The following is an 18,136-nucleotide window of genomic DNA, read 5'->3' on the forward strand; positions in this document are numbered from 1 at the left end:
TCATGATGGGTGGGTTCAGCTACCAAGCTGCTGGACCTCCAGCCATTCAAACTGACTGGTAGTGATAATGCTGCTAAGTGTTACCAGAATTATATTAAACATATAGGTAAACATCTGTTAAAACCTGAGGCAATGCATTCTGATGCATTTGCACTCCCAAAATCTTCCTGGTTGTTGTCACAATTAACAATGCATCATTTATTTCGTGCAGTTGGCATTAGCTATGGAACAATTAAGATGATTTTCTTAATCATGTGATGCATTTTTTGGTGTTATTAAAGTGTACCAATATCATCTGTCAGATGATTTATCTGATGGGTAGGGAAGGAAGTTGCCATCTTCTGGCTTAGCTTGTTTGTGATTCCAGACCCATAGTAATGTGGTTCCCTTAACTGTCTGCAAAATACAGAGGAAATTATAGATGGGTAATAAATGGAACTTTACCAGCAATGCCTTCCTCCCGCCCACCACTGTGCACTTTTTAAAATAATCAGACTATTGAGCAATTTCTGCTGTCTCATTTTATACCAGAATGTCCTTGACCTGAGAAGGTCATTGACCTGAAACATGAGCTCTGTTTTTCTCTCTTTACGGATAGAGGTCTGCTTGATAGAAGTGTACAATGTCATCAAGGAATTGGGTATCATAGATAGTAGGAAACTATTCCCCCTAGATAAGACAATAACTAAAGGACGTGGGTTTAGGGTAAGGGCTAAGAGAATTTGATTTTTTTTCATCCATGCTTGGAATATCAAACCTACTGCATGAATGAGTTGTGGACACAGGCACTATCACAAGAGTCGAGTTTATTGTCATGTGCAATGCACATGTATAATGCACAATGAAAAATTTGCTTGTAGTAGCATCACAGGCAAGTAGGTACAGACAACACACAGAATGTAAATTATACAAGACAGTGAAGAGAGAGAAGAAAAAAGACAGTGCAAGATTTAAGAAGCATCTTGATGAGCACTTGCATCGTCAACGCATAGAAATCTGTGGACCAAGTGCTGGTAAATGGGATTAGTATAGATGCGTACTTGATGACTGCCATGGATATGATAATCTAAATGGGCTGTTTTCTGTGCTTTATGTCTCTGACAAACACTGCCTGACCTATTAAGTATTTTCAGTATTCTGATTTTATTTCAAAAGTTATGCTGCTGTTTATTAACATCATATTTCCTTATTGTTGTGGCCACTGGTAAATGTACTATTTCCAGCATTTTTTATTATTTTCAATAGTAATGCATATCTTGCTTTCATAGTTTAAAAATATACAAAGCAGCCACTAATTTCAAATAGACGTGTACATCCTCAAACACCCGTACCCAAAGAAAAATGAATTTCAAGGATTGAGGCAAATAAAAGTTTCTAAGCAGGCAGTAGGATAGCCCGTCCCCGGAACCCGCGCCCATTTGATTGACAGGCGCGGGGTCCTTCTCCCTTTCCCGAGCCCAGCACCGAGGCGACAGCAGAGATGGTGAGCGGCAGCCGGCGAATCCGACCCAAATCTCCGCCATCCGCCGTCTGCCCGGCCCGCTCCCGCCTCCCACCGGAGCCGGGGGCTGCCCCGAGTGGCGTGGCCCGTGTATTGTATCCCGTCGCGCGTGTGTTTTATCGGCCGGAGGCGCGGGCCTGCTCTTAAAGGGGCCCCGCTCCCGGGACTCGGGCTCTGCAGCCCCAGGGACCCGGGGCTGCCGCTGCCCCCGGGGACCGGCGGCTGTAGAATGGGGCTGAGCCTCGGCTGCTTCGTTGTAAACGCCGGGCTCAGGCTGAACACCAACCAGCCCGGGCTCTGGTGGTGCATCAGCTGGTAAACTTTGTTCTCGCCTGCATATAGAGTGAGAGAGCTTCATTTATTTCAGGAGTATGATATAACTTGTTAAACTTCATCGTCCCTAGGCATGCAAGGTATTAATTACTGTTAACTTATAAGTCTGACTCGTGATATACTGATGAATTTTATTGCATTATGTCTGATCACTGGAATGAATGAATGAATGTAGACTGTAAGAGCAAACTTTGTAAGAATTAGAGGGGATGGGTTTAAGTGGAGAGATTTGATAAGAACCGGAGGGGCAACTTTTTCACCCGGAGAGTAGTCAGTACATGGAATGAGCTGCCAGAGGGAAGTGGTTGAGGCAGATACATTAATGTTTTAAAGACACGTGGACAGGTATGTGGATAGGAAAGGTTTGGAGGGATATGGGACAAACGTGGGCAAATGGGACTGGCTTAGCTGGGAATCTTGGATACTTGGGCCGAAGGGCCTGTTTCTATGCTGCTGTAACTTTATAACCTACAAAATGCTGGAGGAACTCAGCAGGTCAGGTGACATCTGTAGAGGGGAATGGACAGTTGATGTTTTGGGTCGAGACCCTTCATCTGGTCTCATCATTTCAACAGGTGCTGCTTGACCTGTTGAGTTCCTCCAGCACTTTGCTGGTTGCTCCAGATTCCAGCATTTTCACTTGTCTCTTTATGTAGATTGTGAGAGGTAACTAAAAACTGGTTGTATTGGATTCTGAAAGCTGGCCAGGGAGTATCCTCATACTTCAGAAGGAAATTGTGTAGGCATTTGAGGAAAAATATTTATATAGGAGTGTGGGAAGAACTGATGGGGCTGCTCTACCAGAAACATGGAACTTGATGGGCTGAATGTTCTGGGAAGAATCTCGTAAACGAGAGAAATATAAAACAGAAAGTAAGGGAAGGAAAACTATCTGGAGGATGTGGCCAAGATAGTTTATTTCCTCACGTGGTTTCATTCTGATGTGGGGAACAGTGGAGGTGACAGACTACTGGGAGAGGATGTAGATGGTGACAGAAGCAAGGTGATGGGTTTTACTATTGGGAACTGGGAATAATTACATGTTAATGTTTTGGATCTGGAGCCTCAACTTGGGCAAAGAATATGCTTGCACCTGCAGATTGAGCAAGCTTCTTAAAAAAAGGATGAAGTTTGGGGAATGAATACAATGGATATAGTTCAGGCATTTAGGAAGGGTATGTATTTTTGTTCAATTGGCAAAGTTCTAACTTGTCTTTGAATATTTTAGCCAGTATGAAAAATAGAATATAGCAGGAAGGAATAAACAAAGCAGGGGTCAGTACTGTGGCCCAAGCTATTCACAATATATGTCAATAATTTGGATGAGGAAAGCTGAGGTAATATTTCTGGTTGGGATTGTGAGCTGTGAGGAGGATGCAAGGAGGCTGCAAAGCAACTGAGACAAATAGAATGGGTGGATAAAATACTTGGCAGATTGAGAGGCAGAAGTTGGGTAGGTGATCAGTCTTTCTCCCACAATGGAAATGTCAGATACTAGAGGGTATAGGTTTCAGGTAATATGGGGTAAGTTTAAAGGTGATTTTTCAAGGCAATTTTTTTTTAAACGGTGAGTGATAGGTGCCTGGAATGTGCTGCCAGGAGAGTTGGTAGAAACAGATACAATAATGGTGCAGTAAACCACTTTGGTAGGAAACAAAAACAAAGAGGGTATTATTTAAATAGAGATAGATTGGGAAATATTATGTATAATGGGATTTGGGTGTCCTTGTACACTAGTCACTGAAATTAAGTGTGCAGGTGCAGCAGGCAGTTAAGAAGGCAAATGGTATGTTGCCGTTCATTGCAAGAGGTTTTGAGTACAAAAGCAAGGCTGTCTTACCCAATTATGCTTTCGTGAGTCCATACTTAGAGTATTGTGTGCAGTTTTAGTCTCCTTGCCTGAAAAAAGATACATGTGCCATGGATGAGGTGCAATGAAGGTTCACCAGACTGATTTCTGGGATAGTGGAACTGTTCTGAGGAGAGATTAGATCAATTGGAGTTTAGAAGAATGAGGTGCAATCTTGTTGACATGTACAAAATTCTGACTGGGCTGTACAAGCTGGTTGCAGGGTGCTTGTGTTCCCTGCCTGGGATGGTCTGAAACCAGGCACAGTCTCACAGAACGGTACAGGAACAGGCCCTTCTGCTTACTTGGGTTCACACAAGAGGTTCTGCAGGTACTGGAATCTGGAGCAACACACACAAAATGCTGGAGGAACTCAGCAGGTCAGGCAGCATCTATGGAGGGAAATAAACAGTCAATGTTTCAGGTTTGGGTTGTTGGTGTGGAGAACTTAGCGATGCTAATATTGTTGAATGTTAGTAGTTAAAGTCTGGTGTGTGATTTTGCTTGTGGGGAATTGTTCTCCACTTTTATTTCTCATAGTTCAACACTAAATAAATGTGCTCTAAATATTTGTTACATTTTGTTTCACAGAATGACACTGTGACCATCAGAACCAGAAAGTTCATGACAAACCGCTTGCTCCAACGCAAGCAAATGGTGAGTAGAAATATTTTCTTTTCCCTTGGATGTAATTATCTGCAGACAGATGTGAAAGTTTGATTTCTTTTTCCTCCTTTTCTAGCAGTACTCAATACTCTTAACTTGCGCTGCTTGATCCTCCAAAACTGCAAGCTTGAAGGCTCTACCTATTCACCTGCTTCATTGTGAATCTGTTGACGTTGTGATATCCTCCTGCTCTGGTTTTACTTGTTCTTTATCAAGGCTCTAGAGTTCCTATTTTACCTGAGCTCCTCAGTTTTTGAATAGCCAAAACTTAGATGAATTGGGCAGTATGAGACAACATGTCATGACTTGAAATTGCATTTCTCTGTTTTAAAAACAAATGATTGTGCTAAATTAACAAATAAAAATTGTATCATTGCAAATCCAGGGACAATTCTAAACCTTCAGTAAATAGGTTGGCTTTGCTTTTCTGGATTGGGCCTGGAGAATTCTGTCCTACAGCTAATTGGAAACATATTTTAAATGGACTAAATAATCATGCCTATAGACTTGCTTCAGTATAGGCGAATCACTGGAATGATGATGGAATAATTGGATTTTTTTTAAGGCATTCCCATGTCCCATGGTTTGTTAAAGTGACAATTGTTTATTACTGTGGTTGTGCCTGCTGTGCTACTTTAACTCTTAATGTATTCTAGGCTATTGTGCTTTAAATGTTTATGACTGCTTGCTTCATCTAATGTGTCATAGCTTGTGATTGAATTTTGTCATGCAGTGACACTAAATTTATGGGCACTTAAAGTGTGGTCCCCTTCAGTTTTTGTTTGGGGGGGGGGGGTGGGAAATATAGTGCAGTGGGCTAGAATTGTAAAACAGAACTAGAGAGAAATACTGCACAGAAACAGCCCCCGTCCACACCAAACATCAGGGGCCCATTTTTTACACTAAGCCTAACCTAATCCATTTTATTCTCCCCATATTCCCATTGGCCTCCCCTTCCCAGATTCTACCACTCACCTCCAGACTGGGGGCAGTTTACAGCAGCCAATGAATCTCCCAACTGTACATCTTTTTGAGATGTGGCAGCATCCAAAGAAAACACGTGTTCAAACTCCACATAGCAGCAGAGGTTAGAATTGAACCCAGATTACTGGAGCTGTGATATAGCCAATGTTCGAATCAAGTAAGAAGCAGGGGTGTCTCTTGTGCAAGTGAGGAATTCAGTTTAAGAAACAGTTGCATTTATGGGATTAACCATAGAACGATACGGCACAATACAGGCCCTTCGGCCCACCATGTTGTGCCGACCATCAAACCACTCCTAAGACTATCTAACCCCTTCCTCCCACATATCCCTCTATCTTAAATTCCTCCATATGGTTATCTAACAATCTCTTGAATTTGACTAACATATCCGCCACCACCACCCCAGGCAGCGCATTCCAACCTCCCTCTGATGTCTCCCTTGAACTTCCCACCCATTACCTTAAAGCCATGCCCTCTTGTACTGAGCATTTTTTTTATCATCTTTACAGACAGTAAATATTACTTGGCATGAACTAAAGATTATTTCTGTATAATTGTAGAAAATTATACTTGACATTTTCACTGATTTCCGATTCCGCCTTCTAAAGGGATACAGCTCCTGGGGGGCGGCGGGGTGGGGGGGGGGGGGGTGGGGTTAAAACCATCCATTGTCTGTCTGACCAGCTGTGAAGTAGGAGAGAACTGCCTTCTTTTGAGGTCATTCTCCACAGTTTCTATGTTCCCTCTTGATGCAGCACCTCTGGGCTATTTTAAGCAATTAATTTTATGTTCTTGAAAGTTGCTGGTATGAATTTCAATTCTGTACTTAAATTTTCATTTCAATGTAGGTTGTCGATGTCCTCCACCCTGGCAAACCTACGGTTCCCAAAACAGAAATCAGGGAAAAGTTGGCAAAAATGTACAAAACAACACCAGATGTTGTGTTCGTTTTCGGCTTCAGGACACAGTTTGGTGGTGGCAAAACAACAGGATTTGCCATGGTCTACGATTCCTTGGATTACGCCAAGAAGAATGAACCAAAGCACAGGCTAGCAAGGGTGAGAAGGCAAATTATGTACCTCCTGGGATTTTAGGAATACTTTCTGCCCTGTGTTTTTATTGATCTGTATCCATTCGTTTCAGCATGGTCTATTGGAGAGGAAAAAAGTTTCCAGGAAACAGCGAAAGGAACGAAAGAACAGAATGAAGAAAGTTCGTGGTACAGCTAAAGCTAACGTTGGTGCTGGCAAGAAGGTATGAGAGCTGTTGTTGACAGAGAAAATACAATCCTGTTGCATTCTGTATCATAAGTTAGCTTCCTACTCAATTGTTTTACTTCCGACTATCTGATCGGGGACGGGTACCTTCCTCCCGGCTGTCAGCAAGGCCCTGAACTCCCTCTTCACTCCCATTGCCATCTCCCTCCTTCCCTCCCTCAAACAACACCCTCCCTCAAACCTGCTTCCTTATTGGTCACCTGTCCTGCTGTCTTTATGTGGCTCAATTTCAAATTTTGTTTCAGCTTTTGTGAAGCACTGTGATGTTTTAGTTTAAAGGAGCCATTAATTAAATTTTGTTTTATCAACTGTTTCCATCTGAGAACTTTGCTTTTCAGTTTTGTCTTTTTTTTGTTCATTTTGCTATCTTCTTCCCTTTGGACCACAGAAGGTAATATTGTTGTTTTGCATGTAGGTACTTCAGTGTTCTGTTCACTAATCTGTTTAGTTCTTCTACAGCTAAGTAGAATCTCTAATACAAATGTGTGTTTTTATAGTTGATTGTTATAGCATGGTGCAATGTGAACATTTATCCCACTGACTCAGCTGCAACACGTAGCATGTTTTTGACAATGAGCTTACAACGGCCATCAAAGTAATCATCTATCGGAGGTAGTAGTTGGTGCAGTTTGGCAGGAGGATTGCTCAGCTGTGGCTCATAAGTGTCTGAGCCAGCCACAAAACTCCTTTTGGTCCCATGCACCAAATCAAATTCAACTTTTCAGTTCCAGGGCCAGATCCGCTGGCAGGTCATGGGTTTCACCAGTCTTTGGAGTACAAAAGTCTTTCGAGTTGAAGCTGCAAACTCTGCCTTTCTGGACAGGAGAAGCTCATTCTTGCATTCTTGTGTGCTCTTGTGCATGGAAGGCTGGACTCTTTTTGATGTCCTTATCCTTTTCCAGAAGAGGCTCACATTTTAGTTTTGACATCTCCTGGGAACAGCTGCCAGAGAGTGGACATCTCTGTATTAATGTGTCTTGCTAATTCTTTCACCCGTAAAAGAATTTGGTAGCAAGCTAAATGTGTGAACTGGTGTAACTTTCTCACAATTAAACTAGTTGCTGTGAGTTTTGATGTTCTTAGCTATTTGCCAACATCTGTTTTTAAGACTTTTGGTTTGATTTGTTCCTCTATTAGTTAATAACTTTGTTTTGCCTCTTTTTATTGCTCTTGTGGAATATGTCCTTCAGAAATGAAGCATCAGTGGCAGGTACTGAAGTCTATGCATGAGTGTGGTGATGTGCACTGCACGTGACTTTGATTTGCCCTGGGTGTTGCTTAATGTTGTTCTGTTCATTACTTTGCATGTTACGCTTCACGTGGATTTGGTGCTGGTCCTGATCAAAGCCAAGTCAAAATTTCTATGCAGTTTTTTTTATTGGATGAAGCCTTAAATACCATTAAGAAGAGCTACAATGATGTCTAAAAGGATCAGTGTTTAGTTTCACTAATATGTTAAAGGGGCGTGGCTTCCCTGCTATTTGGAATTATGAAACTTGATCTACACAGGTGTCCCTATTGTCCAAAAATAACCTCTGTCAGAATTTCATGCCAGTGTCCTAGTTTTGAGATGGTGTGAATGTTTTTGATTGAGCTTTAACCTGGCTCCAGCACTTTTGAGATGCTAGAAATATAAATAATAATAGAAATAGATTAGAAAATATTCACAGCTGCTATCGGTACAAGCAATGCCAGAATTAAAGTTTGATATAACCCTAATAGCTCAAGAACATCTTGGAAATTGAAGCAAATGTGCTTTAAGTGAATTGACGTTTCATTCTTTTGAAGTCTTCACTTGGGACTGAAAAGTCGTGTTACTTTTTTAATTCAAATAAAGCAAACATGATCTACCTGACTGGAAAAAAGAAAACTTGGACCTACATGTATCCACATGCTTTCATCTACAAAAATAAATTTAATTAAAAAGAAATTAACTCTTATAATTAGGTGCAATGATTTGAGCGGTGCAGGATAATGAATCACCAGCGGATAAAGATGAGATTGAAAAGAAACTCTAGATTCATATATTGAGCTAATTTCTACTAATCCATTTGTATTAAGTTTGTAAAACAAAAAGGCTGTCTTAACTTATGTTAAATAGTAGGCTATATAGTCAAATGAAGCCTGACCCTCAATTTCAGTTAAGGGTAAAACAGTATTTTTGTTAAGTTTAGGAGCAGCATCTTTAAACTAAGTGCATGCTTTATTTCAAGTGCATCTTAAAGTTAATCATGGTGCAAAATCACATTCAATGCTTTGAATCTTTCACTTTCTTTTGTGTTGTGGTAAATTTATTTCTTTTTTGAATGTTCAGGGGCTATCAATCATTCTAAAATAAAATTGTGTGGTCAATCATTCTTGCAGAATACAAGTTTTACTTCTACTGTCTTGATGATTTGGGAATGCCTTTTTCTCCTTCGCAGCACGATTTAAATTGTTGTTCTTTCCTGCAAAATTTTCAATGTCGGAATTTGTCATGCTGGTTTTAATTACTGATTGCATGTGATATTGTACATACGAGGTATAACTTTTGTGACTTTGTTTCTATTCCTTTCATTTGTTTATTTTTCATGTACGAGTGACCCCCGCGTTACGGAAGGGTTGTGTTCCTAGAGAACAATCCGTATTGCAATTTTCCGTAACACGAAATCCTGTTTCCCATTGAATCCCATGTTATAAGTGGCAATGCATTCCTACGGGATGTTTTTCTCACAGCAGTAATGATAGTACTGCAGCTACTGGTTCATGGTGGGGAGCCATTTAAGTGATTACCTTGTCAGTTTCCAATGCCTAGCAGCTGCATTTAGAGACAAGCAACTGCAAATGCTGTAATCTTGAACAAAACACAGATTGAAGGTTGGAAGGTGATGGTGATAGAGACAGATTAGGAATTCACAAATCACAAAACACTTACCAGCTTCCAGCCTTCAGTTTAGGTTTACAACTTGCTGGCCCTGTTTCAGACATCTTGGGAGTAAATAATATGGAAAATTCTCGGGGGAAGTGGGGTTAGGGACTACCAGACAGGAAAATGAACCTACCACACTAAAGTGAAAACCTGCCACATTATCTGCACATTCATCAAGAAATGCGAGTTTTGAAAAAAGACAATTTGTTGTTTATTTGCATGTTTTGTGTTTTTTTTAATTTCCCCCCCCCCCCAACACCAAACACACACACACACACATTCCGTCAGGTTGACTTTCCGTAACATAGCGGTGGCCTGTAGTTGGAGTAAGCATTTTATATAATAAATGATAAAAGTGCCTGAAACATCACTCCTGCAAATTTGTGTAATTTTATTTTGTTTTCTTTTGTTCCCTACAGTAATGTGGCAATACACGTGAAGGCTCCAAAATGTGAGTATTTGACAATGAACTTGCTGATGCCAGATTGTTTTCTGAGATGGTATATGTTGAAGAATTATTAGTCTGTAAATGAAATGTGGCTACCAGGTGTTTCCAAAATGTATTTTAAAATTGGTAGTTTAGAAAATACCCAATTTTTTGAACCTGCAGTCCTCAACATTACAGATATCAGGCCAATAATGTACAAGATGCAGACTTTAATGTAATTTTTCTTTCACCAACAGGTAGCGTTAACCATGGATCACCACCTCTGATTACTTGTCCTCGTGCTCAAATAAATACTATAAACAGTGGAAAGTTGTCTTCTCTTGGTTATATAGTACTGATTTTACTTTTTACATGTATGGGTTTGAGCTGTTGAGGATGTACATAAAAGATATTAACTTATGATAACAAAACAGTTTGTGGCGTTATTTTGAACAGAAAACATTTGTTCTGGCCAGTATGAATAGTGTAGCATGGAACAGTATAGCCCTTTAGCCCACGATGTTGTGTTGACCTATATAAACCTACTCCACCATTAATCTAACTCTTCTCTCCTATCTCAGGAGTGCCTATCTAAGAGTCTTTTCAATGTCCATATTGTATCAGCCTCTACCTCCACCCCCAGCAGTGCGTTCCAGGCACCTACCCTCTGTGTTTTTAACAAAAAACATACCTCTGACATCTCCCCTAAACTTTCCGCCACTCACCTTAAACGGATGTTCTCTGGTATTGGCCATTGCCGCATGAGGAAAAAGGTGCTGGCTGTCCACTCTGTCTATGCTTTCAGAATCTTGTACACCTCTATCAATTCGCCTCTCATCCTACGACGCTCCAAGGAGAAAAGCCCTAGCTCACTCAAACTTTCCTTATCAGACATGTTCTCTAATCCAGGCAGCATCCTGGTAAATCTCCTCTGCACCTTTTCTAAAGCTTCCACATCCTTCCTATAATGAGGCAACCAGAACTGAACACAATAAGTGGTAACTTTCTGGGTTGAAGGTTTATTGTGCAAGTTTCTTGTGTAAGGGTTAGTTTTTGTTAGGGTTTTTAGTGTAAGGGTTAGATTTTTATAACTTTAGTAAGTGTTTTAAAAGTTTTTTCTAAGTAGTCGAGTGGGGGCTGGACTGTGCAGACGCGGCACAGGCAGCTTAAGAAAACAAACAGCCTTTGGAGCGGGCAGCAGAGTGAGAGGCAGCAGAGTGGTCGGGCTTTGGCTCAAGGGGCTTCGGCGTGAAGGGGTAAGGAGGGTAAGTAGCTGGTAAGTAGGTAGAGGTAAGGTTTGTTGTCTATTATAGATTTGTAGGTGGGACTAACTAGGGAAAAAAGAAAGGTAGTCAGATGGAGGACATGGTCATATGCTGCAGCTGTTTGACGTGGGAACTCGTGGACCTTGCTGCGGTCCAAGATGGCCACATCTGCAGTAAGTGCTTGAGGCTGGATGAACTTCGGCTCAGAGTTGATGAACTGGAGTTGCAGCTACAAACACTGCGCAGCATAAGGGAGGGAGTGAGTTATGTAGACATGGTCCATCAGGTGACAGTCACCCCCTTTAGAGCAGGTACATCTGAGGTTCAGGATGCAGATAGAATTGTGACTGTCAGGGGAGGGAAGAGGAAGAAGAAGTCAGGCAGGCAGACAGAGCAGGGAACCCTGGAGGCTGTTCCCCTTAGTAACAGGTTTTCTGCCTTGGAGGCTGTTGAGGGAGATGACCTGCAGGGGCCTAGCTGCAGTTACCAGGTTTCTGGCACTGGGACTGGTACTGCTGCTCAGAAGGGAAGGGTGGGAAAGAGACGTGCGGTAGTGATAGGGGACTCGAAAGTCAGGGAAACAGATACGAGGTTCTGTGGCAGTGAGCATAAATCCCGGATGGTATGTTGCCTCCCGGGTGCCAGAGTCCGAGATGTCACTGATCGGGTCCACAGGATTCTTGAGCGGGAGGGAGAGCAGCCAGAAGTTGTGGTCCATGTTGGCACCAACGACATAGGTAGGAAGGGGGATGAGGTCCTGAAGAGTGAGATCAGGGAGCTAGGCAGAAGATTGAGGAACAGGACCTCAAGGGTAGCAATCTTGGGATTGCTACCGGTGCCACGCGATAGTGAAGGCAGGAACAGGAGGAGATGGCAGATAAATGCGTGGCTGAGAAGTTGGTGCAGGAGGGAGGGTTTTAGATTTCTGGATTATTGGGATCTCTTCTCGGGAAGGTGGGATCTGTACAAAGAGGACGGGTTACACCTGAACCAGAAGGGGGCCAATATCCTTGCGGCTAGGTTTGCTAGGGTGGTTCGGGAGGGTTTAAACTAGTTTGTGAGGGGGAAGGGAACCGGAGGAGTAGGTCAGAGGAAGAAGAGGATGGGGAAAAGTTAGATCAAACAGGTAGAGAGGCTTTGGGGAAGGAGAAGCAGAATACAGGCTATGAAAGTAGTAAGGTAGATGGACTGAAGTGTGTTTACTTAAATGCAAGAAGTGTCAGGAATAAGGGGGATGAACTGAGGGCTTGGTTAAGTATGGGGGACTATGATATTGTGGCTATTACTGAGATGTGGCTGACATCAGGGCAGGAATGGATATTGAATGTTCCTGGTTTTCGGTGTTTTAAGAGGGATAGGGAAGAGGGGAGAAGAGGAGGAGGGGTGGCAGTACTGGGCAGGGACACTGTTACGGCTGTGGAAAAGATGGATGTTGTAGAAGGATCATCTCTAGAGTCTGGGTGGAATTAAGGAACAAGAAAGGAGCTGTTACTCTGCTAGGAGTATTCTATAGGCCCCCCGGTAGCAGTAGAGATATAGAGGAGCAGATTGGCAGGCAGTGTTTGGATAGAAGCAAAAATAACAGGGTTGTTATAATGGGAGACTTCAACTTCCCAAGTATACACTGGAACCTGCTTAGTGCCAAAGGTTTAGATGGGACGGAATTTGTTAAATGTGTCCAGGAGGGATTTCTGACGCAGTATGTCGACAGGCCGACTAGAGGGAATGCCATGCTAGATCTAGTTTTAGGAAATGAACCGGGACAGGTGAAGGATCTATTGGTGAGCATTTGGGGGACAGTGACCATTGCTCCATAACCTTTAAAATTGTCATGGACAGGGACAGGTGCAGAGAGGATAAGAGGAGTTTTAATTGGGGAAGGGCGAACTATGAGGCTATAAGGAGAGAACTTGGGAGTGTAAATTGGTATGTCCTTTTTGAAGGGAAATGTACTATGGAGTTGTGGTTGATGTTCAGGGATCTTATGCAAGATGTTAGGGATAAATATGTCCCGGTGAGGCAGAGAAGGAATGGCAGGGTGAAGGAACCGTGGGTGACGAGAGAGGTGGAACGACTTGTTAGGAAGAAGAAGGTAGCATACATGAGGTATAAGCAGCAAGGTTCAGACAGGGCCTGTGAGGAATATAGAGTAGCGAGGAAGGAACTTAAGAAAGGGCTGAGGAGAGCTAGAAGGGGACATGAAAAGGCGTTGGCTAGTAGGGTTAAGGAAAATCCCAAGGCCTTTTTCACGTACGTGAAGGGTAGGAGGATGGCTAGGGTAAAGGTAGGTCCGATTAAAGGCAAAGGTGGGAGAATGCGCCTGGAGGCAGCGGAAGTGGGAGAAGTTCTCAATGAATACTTCTCTTTGGTATTCACCGAGGAGGGGGTTCTTGATGACGTGGAAGGGAGTGCTGGTAAGGGTAATGTTCTCGAGGTTGTAGATATCAAGATAGAGGATGTGTTGAAGTTGTTAACTAATATTAAGACAGATAACTCTCCGGGGCCTGACGGGATTTTCCCCAGGCTGCTTCGAGAGGCGAGGGAGGAGATGGTTGAACCGCTGGTAAGGATCTTTGAGTCCTCGTTGTCAATGGGGATGGTGCCAGGGGAATGGAGGGTGGCGAATGTTGTCCCCTTGTTCAAAAAAGGTAATAGGGATAGCCCAGGGAATTATAGACCGGTGAGTCTCACATCTGTGGTGGGTAAGCTGTTAGAAAGGATTCTAAGGGATAGGATCTATGAACACCCAGAGAATCGTGGACTGATTAGGGACAGCCAGCATGGCTTTGTGAAGGGAAGATCTTGCCTCTCAAGCCTGATAAGAGTTCTTTGAGGAGGTGACGAGGAAGATTGATGAGGGTAGTGCAGTGGATGTGGTCTATATGGATTTTAGTAAGGCGTTTGATAAGGTTCCTCATGGTAGGCTTCTTCAGAAGGTCAGAGGGCAAGGCATCCAGGGAAGCTTGGCTGTGTGGATTAGGAATTGGCTTGCCTGTAGAAAGCAGAGGGTTGTGGTGGAAGGAGTGCCCTCGGATTGGAGGGCAGTGACTAGTGGTGTCCCGCAGGGATTGGTTCTGGGACCTCTACTTTTTGTGATATAGATGATTTAGATGAGGGGGTGGAAGGCTGGGTTAGTAAGTTTGCGGACGACACTAAGATCGGCGGTGTTGTGGATAGTGTGGAGGGCTGTCGGAGCGGGGCTGACAAGTGGCAGATGGAGTTCAATCCGGAGAAGTGTGAGGTGGTACACTTTGGAAGGACAAACTCCAGGGCAGAGTACAGGGTAAATGGCAAGGTACTTGGCAGTGTGGAGGAGCAGAGGGATCTGGGGGTTCATATTCACAGTTCACTGAAAGTTGCCTCACAGGTGGATAGAGCAGTTAAGAAGGCCAATGGGATGTTGGCTTTCATAAGTCGTGGGATTGAGTTTAAGAGCCGCGAAGTGATGATGCAGCTTTACAAAACTCTAGTTAGACCGCATTTGGAGTACTGTGTTCAGTTCTGGTCGCCTCATTATAGGAAGGATGTGGAGGCGTTGGAGAGGGTGCAGAGGAGATTTACCAGGATGCTGCCTGGTTTAGAGGGTATGGAATATGAGGAGAGGCTTAAGGCGCTAGGGCTTTATTCACTGGAAAGGAGGAGGATGAGAGGAGACATGATAGAGGTATATAAAATATTGAGAGGAATAGATAGAGTAGACAGTCAGCGCCTCCTTTCCAGGGCACCAATGCTCAAGACGAGAGGGCATGGCTTTAAGGTTATGGGTGGGAGGTTCAGGGGAGATGTCAGGGAGAGGTTTTTCATCCAGAGAGTGGTTGGTGCATGGAATGCGCTGCCTGGGGTGGTGGTGGAGGCAGATGCATTGGACAGGTTCAAGAGTTTGTTGAATAGGCATATGGAGGAACGTGAGATAGAGGGATATACGGGAGGAAAGGGTTAGATAGTGTGAGGGTGGTTTGATGGGATGGCACAACATGGTGGGCCAAAGGGCCTGTTTTGTGCTGTATGGTTCTATGGAAATATTTTATAATGAATATTTGCTGCACCAGCCATGCAGCTAGTGGACAGGCTGCTTGGGTCTTATTTGTTAATACCAAGTTAATGGCATCTATAAATGATACCTATTGTATTCTAGTGCCATGATTCATGGGTGCCACCATTTTTCTATGTCTGCTGAAAGCAGATGGTTTTTGGACTTGCTGGACTCCAGCAGTGACTTTTCCTACCCTCGTCTCCTGAAAGGATCCCCAAAGATCTGTCATCATTTCTTTGTTCACTCTTGGCAACGATATCTGGAATAGCACCTAGTTTTGTTCCTCTGCCTCTTGTTCACCCCTGTATGAGCTGGAATTTTGTTCATTTAATCACTACATCTCTGCCCTAGCTCCTGATTCCATCCCTTGCTGGTCACTGTTGGATTTCAGCAACAGGTTTGCACCCTTATCTTTCAGTTTTGAGTCTTATCTAACAGTTTCTTGCTAGCAGAGTCGTCCACAGCTGCCACCACTAATAATTGTCCATCTCCATTGTGCCTCATGCCATCAGGTTGTTTCAGTCTTCTCACCTGCTGCACTCATGAATTTAAGCTCATTCAAAACTCTTCTGCTTAGTCTGCTAACTTGCAGTGTGCCGTTCACACAGTTTCCTTGAACTTTGTATGTTATGGATTGAAGATTTTAAAACTTTAGTCCATGCATTCAGATAGTCCGTGACCACTGGAAAGGAACCAGCAAAGTATCGTGTGAAATAATATCTAAGTATTGAGGCTGGAAATCCCTCAACTTGATTAAATACGCAGGCGGAATAAACACTTTTCTAATAGAATGCTGTCTACAAGAAACCAGCACTGTGCCTCAAAAGCCCATTTAACTGTATAATAGAATCAGTCTGAAGCATCGACTCCGACCTCCTGAGTATTTCCAGTTCTATTTCTGATTTCCAGCAATTTTAATATATTACGTTTGGGAAAACTTGGGTCTGGCAGTATCCGAAGAGAGATGGTTTCAGAACAATTTTGTGTAATGGGCTCCCTGTCTTTTGCCCTGATAAATAAACTGATCTCTGGAATTCCTCACAGGCTTTGTAGTGTGTACTGGTTGTCTAAGCTTGGGTTCAGGTGGCATTTGTCACATTACTGATCTCAGCCTTCTAATGGCATGAATTCAACCATGTAAGCACTTCAATTCTCTATCCTACTTCCACTGACTTTGATCTTCATTGTTCGAACAACAGCTGATGTAAGCTCATCGCCAGCTTGGCACAAGTTTGTAAGAACAGAAACAGTAATAGACCATTTGGTTCCTTGTCTGTTCAGCTGTTCAATACGATTATGACTGATCTTTTATCTCAGCCACTCCTATGCAAATACCATGAGGGGTAAACAAAAATCTGTCAATTTCTGCTCTGCATATACTCTGCAACCAAACTCCTACACCTCTCCTGAGAAGAGAATTGCAACGATTTGCCTGCCTGTAGGTAAAGAAATTTGTTCTCCACCTGGTTCTAAATGGCTATCTCTTGGTTTAAGATGCACCCCCCTGCTTCTGGACAGGGAAGATAACCACCCTGCTTTCACTTTGTTAAGCCCTGTAAGAATTTTCTGTTTCAATGAGATTGCCTCTCATTCTTCTAAACTTGAGAGTGCATGATTCCAGTGGGCATAATCTGTTAAAGGACAGTTCCATGCCATTCCCATCCCAGAAATGTGGTGAGCCTTTGCTGCATGCTCCCTTTCTCAAGTGGGGAGAGCTGGCCTGTCCACTGTTCCAGGTGCAATCAGCAGCATTCTGTATAGTAGCAATAGGATGTCTTCAATCTTGACCTAAAGCCTCTTGCCATAAAGGTTAGTAGACTAATAGCCTTTGTAATTGCTTGCTACACCTTCACATTAGCTTCCAGCAACTTGTGTACCCATATCTAACTGAATACAAAATACTTTTCAACTTCTCAATTAAACAGGTGCACTGCTTTTCTATTTTTTTTCTACATAACTGGATGACTTAATCTCTTCCCAAATGTTGCATCTGCCATGTCCTTGCCCAGTCATGCAGCCTGTCTATATCCACCTGAAGCCCCTTCCCATCATTAGTCCACCTTGCCACCTAGCTTTGCATCAGTGAACTGGAGATTTTAGATTAGATCCCCCTCATTCAAATTACTGATAAAGATTGTGTGCACCTGGGGCCCAAGCATCAATTCCTGCAGCATCCAATAGTCACAGACTCCCATGGTTAAAATAACCTAGTATTTTCTGTCTTAACCAATCCTCGATCCATGCAGATGTATTGCCCCCAACCTCGTGTTCTAACTTTGTTCAGTCATTGTTGTGGCATTTGAAGGCCACTTGAAAGACCAATATCACCACATTCATTGGTTCCCGTGTTAGCATGAGAAATTAGAGTAGGCCATACAGACCTTTGAATCTGTTTCCCCCATTGATCAAGGTCATGGTTGATGATCTACCTTGGTGCCACTTTCCAGTGCAATTCCCATTTTCATTTGTTCCCTTAATGCGCATGAATCTTTTTTAAACAAACAAAATAATTGAGTTTCACAGCTATACAGGATGGAGAACTCCAAAGCTTTTCTGCCATTTGAGTGAAGAAATTTTTCATATCAGTCCAAAATGATCCCTCCTTTTATTCTCGATCTACCCCTGGTCCTTGACTCCTTGAGCAACTTCAGAGCCGCATCTAACCTGTCATGCCCTTAAAGAATGTTGTAAGTTTCATTGTGATCTCCTGTCCTAAATTCAAGTTCGGTCTGATGTACTCAATCTCGCCTCAAACAGCAAACCTGCACTCCCTCTGTGGTAAGTATATCGCTTCTTGGGTAAGGAAACCAAAACTACACAATACTTCAGGTGCAGTCTTACCAAGACTGCACCTGGAGTAAATAAGTTTTATTGCAATCCTATTCAATTGCAG

At 42.9% G+C, this 18,136-nt stretch overlaps 1 protein-coding gene across 4 annotated transcripts; it reads left to right on the plus strand.

Annotated features, from left to right (window-relative positions):
- The first annotated feature begins 1,400 nt into the window (after positions 1 to 1,400).
- Positions 1,401 to 17,935, plus strand: rps24 (ribosomal protein S24). Of its 4 annotated transcripts, XM_052041507.1 has the most exons (7): positions 1,401 to 1,483; positions 4,275 to 4,340; positions 6,182 to 6,391; positions 6,477 to 6,587; positions 7,801 to 7,820; positions 9,938 to 9,969; positions 10,203 to 10,275. In XM_052041507.1, the coding sequence occupies exons 1-5, from the start codon at positions 1,481 to 1,483 to the stop codon at positions 7,804 to 7,806; spliced, it is 396 nt and encodes a 131-aa protein (XP_051897467.1). In that variant the 5' UTR covers positions 1,401 to 1,480; the 3' UTR covers positions 7,807 to 7,820; positions 9,938 to 9,969; positions 10,203 to 10,275. The 4 variants fall into 3 exon arrangements, with proteins under 4 accessions (XP_051897467.1, XP_051897468.1, XP_051897465.1 ...); XM_052041508.1 differs by lacking the exon at positions 7,801 to 7,820; XM_052041505.1 differs by lacking the exons at positions 1,401 to 1,483; positions 4,275 to 4,340; positions 6,182 to 6,391; positions 6,477 to 6,587 and having other exon boundaries at positions 7,799 to 7,820; positions 10,203 to 17,935.
- Positions 17,936 to 18,136: the final 201 nt, after the last annotated feature.

Source organism: Pristis pectinata, chromosome 30, assembly GCF_009764475.1.
Source record: "Pristis pectinata isolate sPriPec2 chromosome 30, sPriPec2.1.pri, whole genome shotgun sequence".
Classification (NCBI taxonomy): Eukaryota; Metazoa; Chordata; class Chondrichthyes; order Rhinopristiformes; family Pristidae; genus Pristis; species Pristis pectinata.

Coding starts and splice junctions, on each gene's coding strand:
- rps24 (XM_052041505.1), top strand. CDS start 13,042: ATGGACAGGGACAGGTGCAGAGAGGATAAGAGGAGTTTTAATTGGGGA.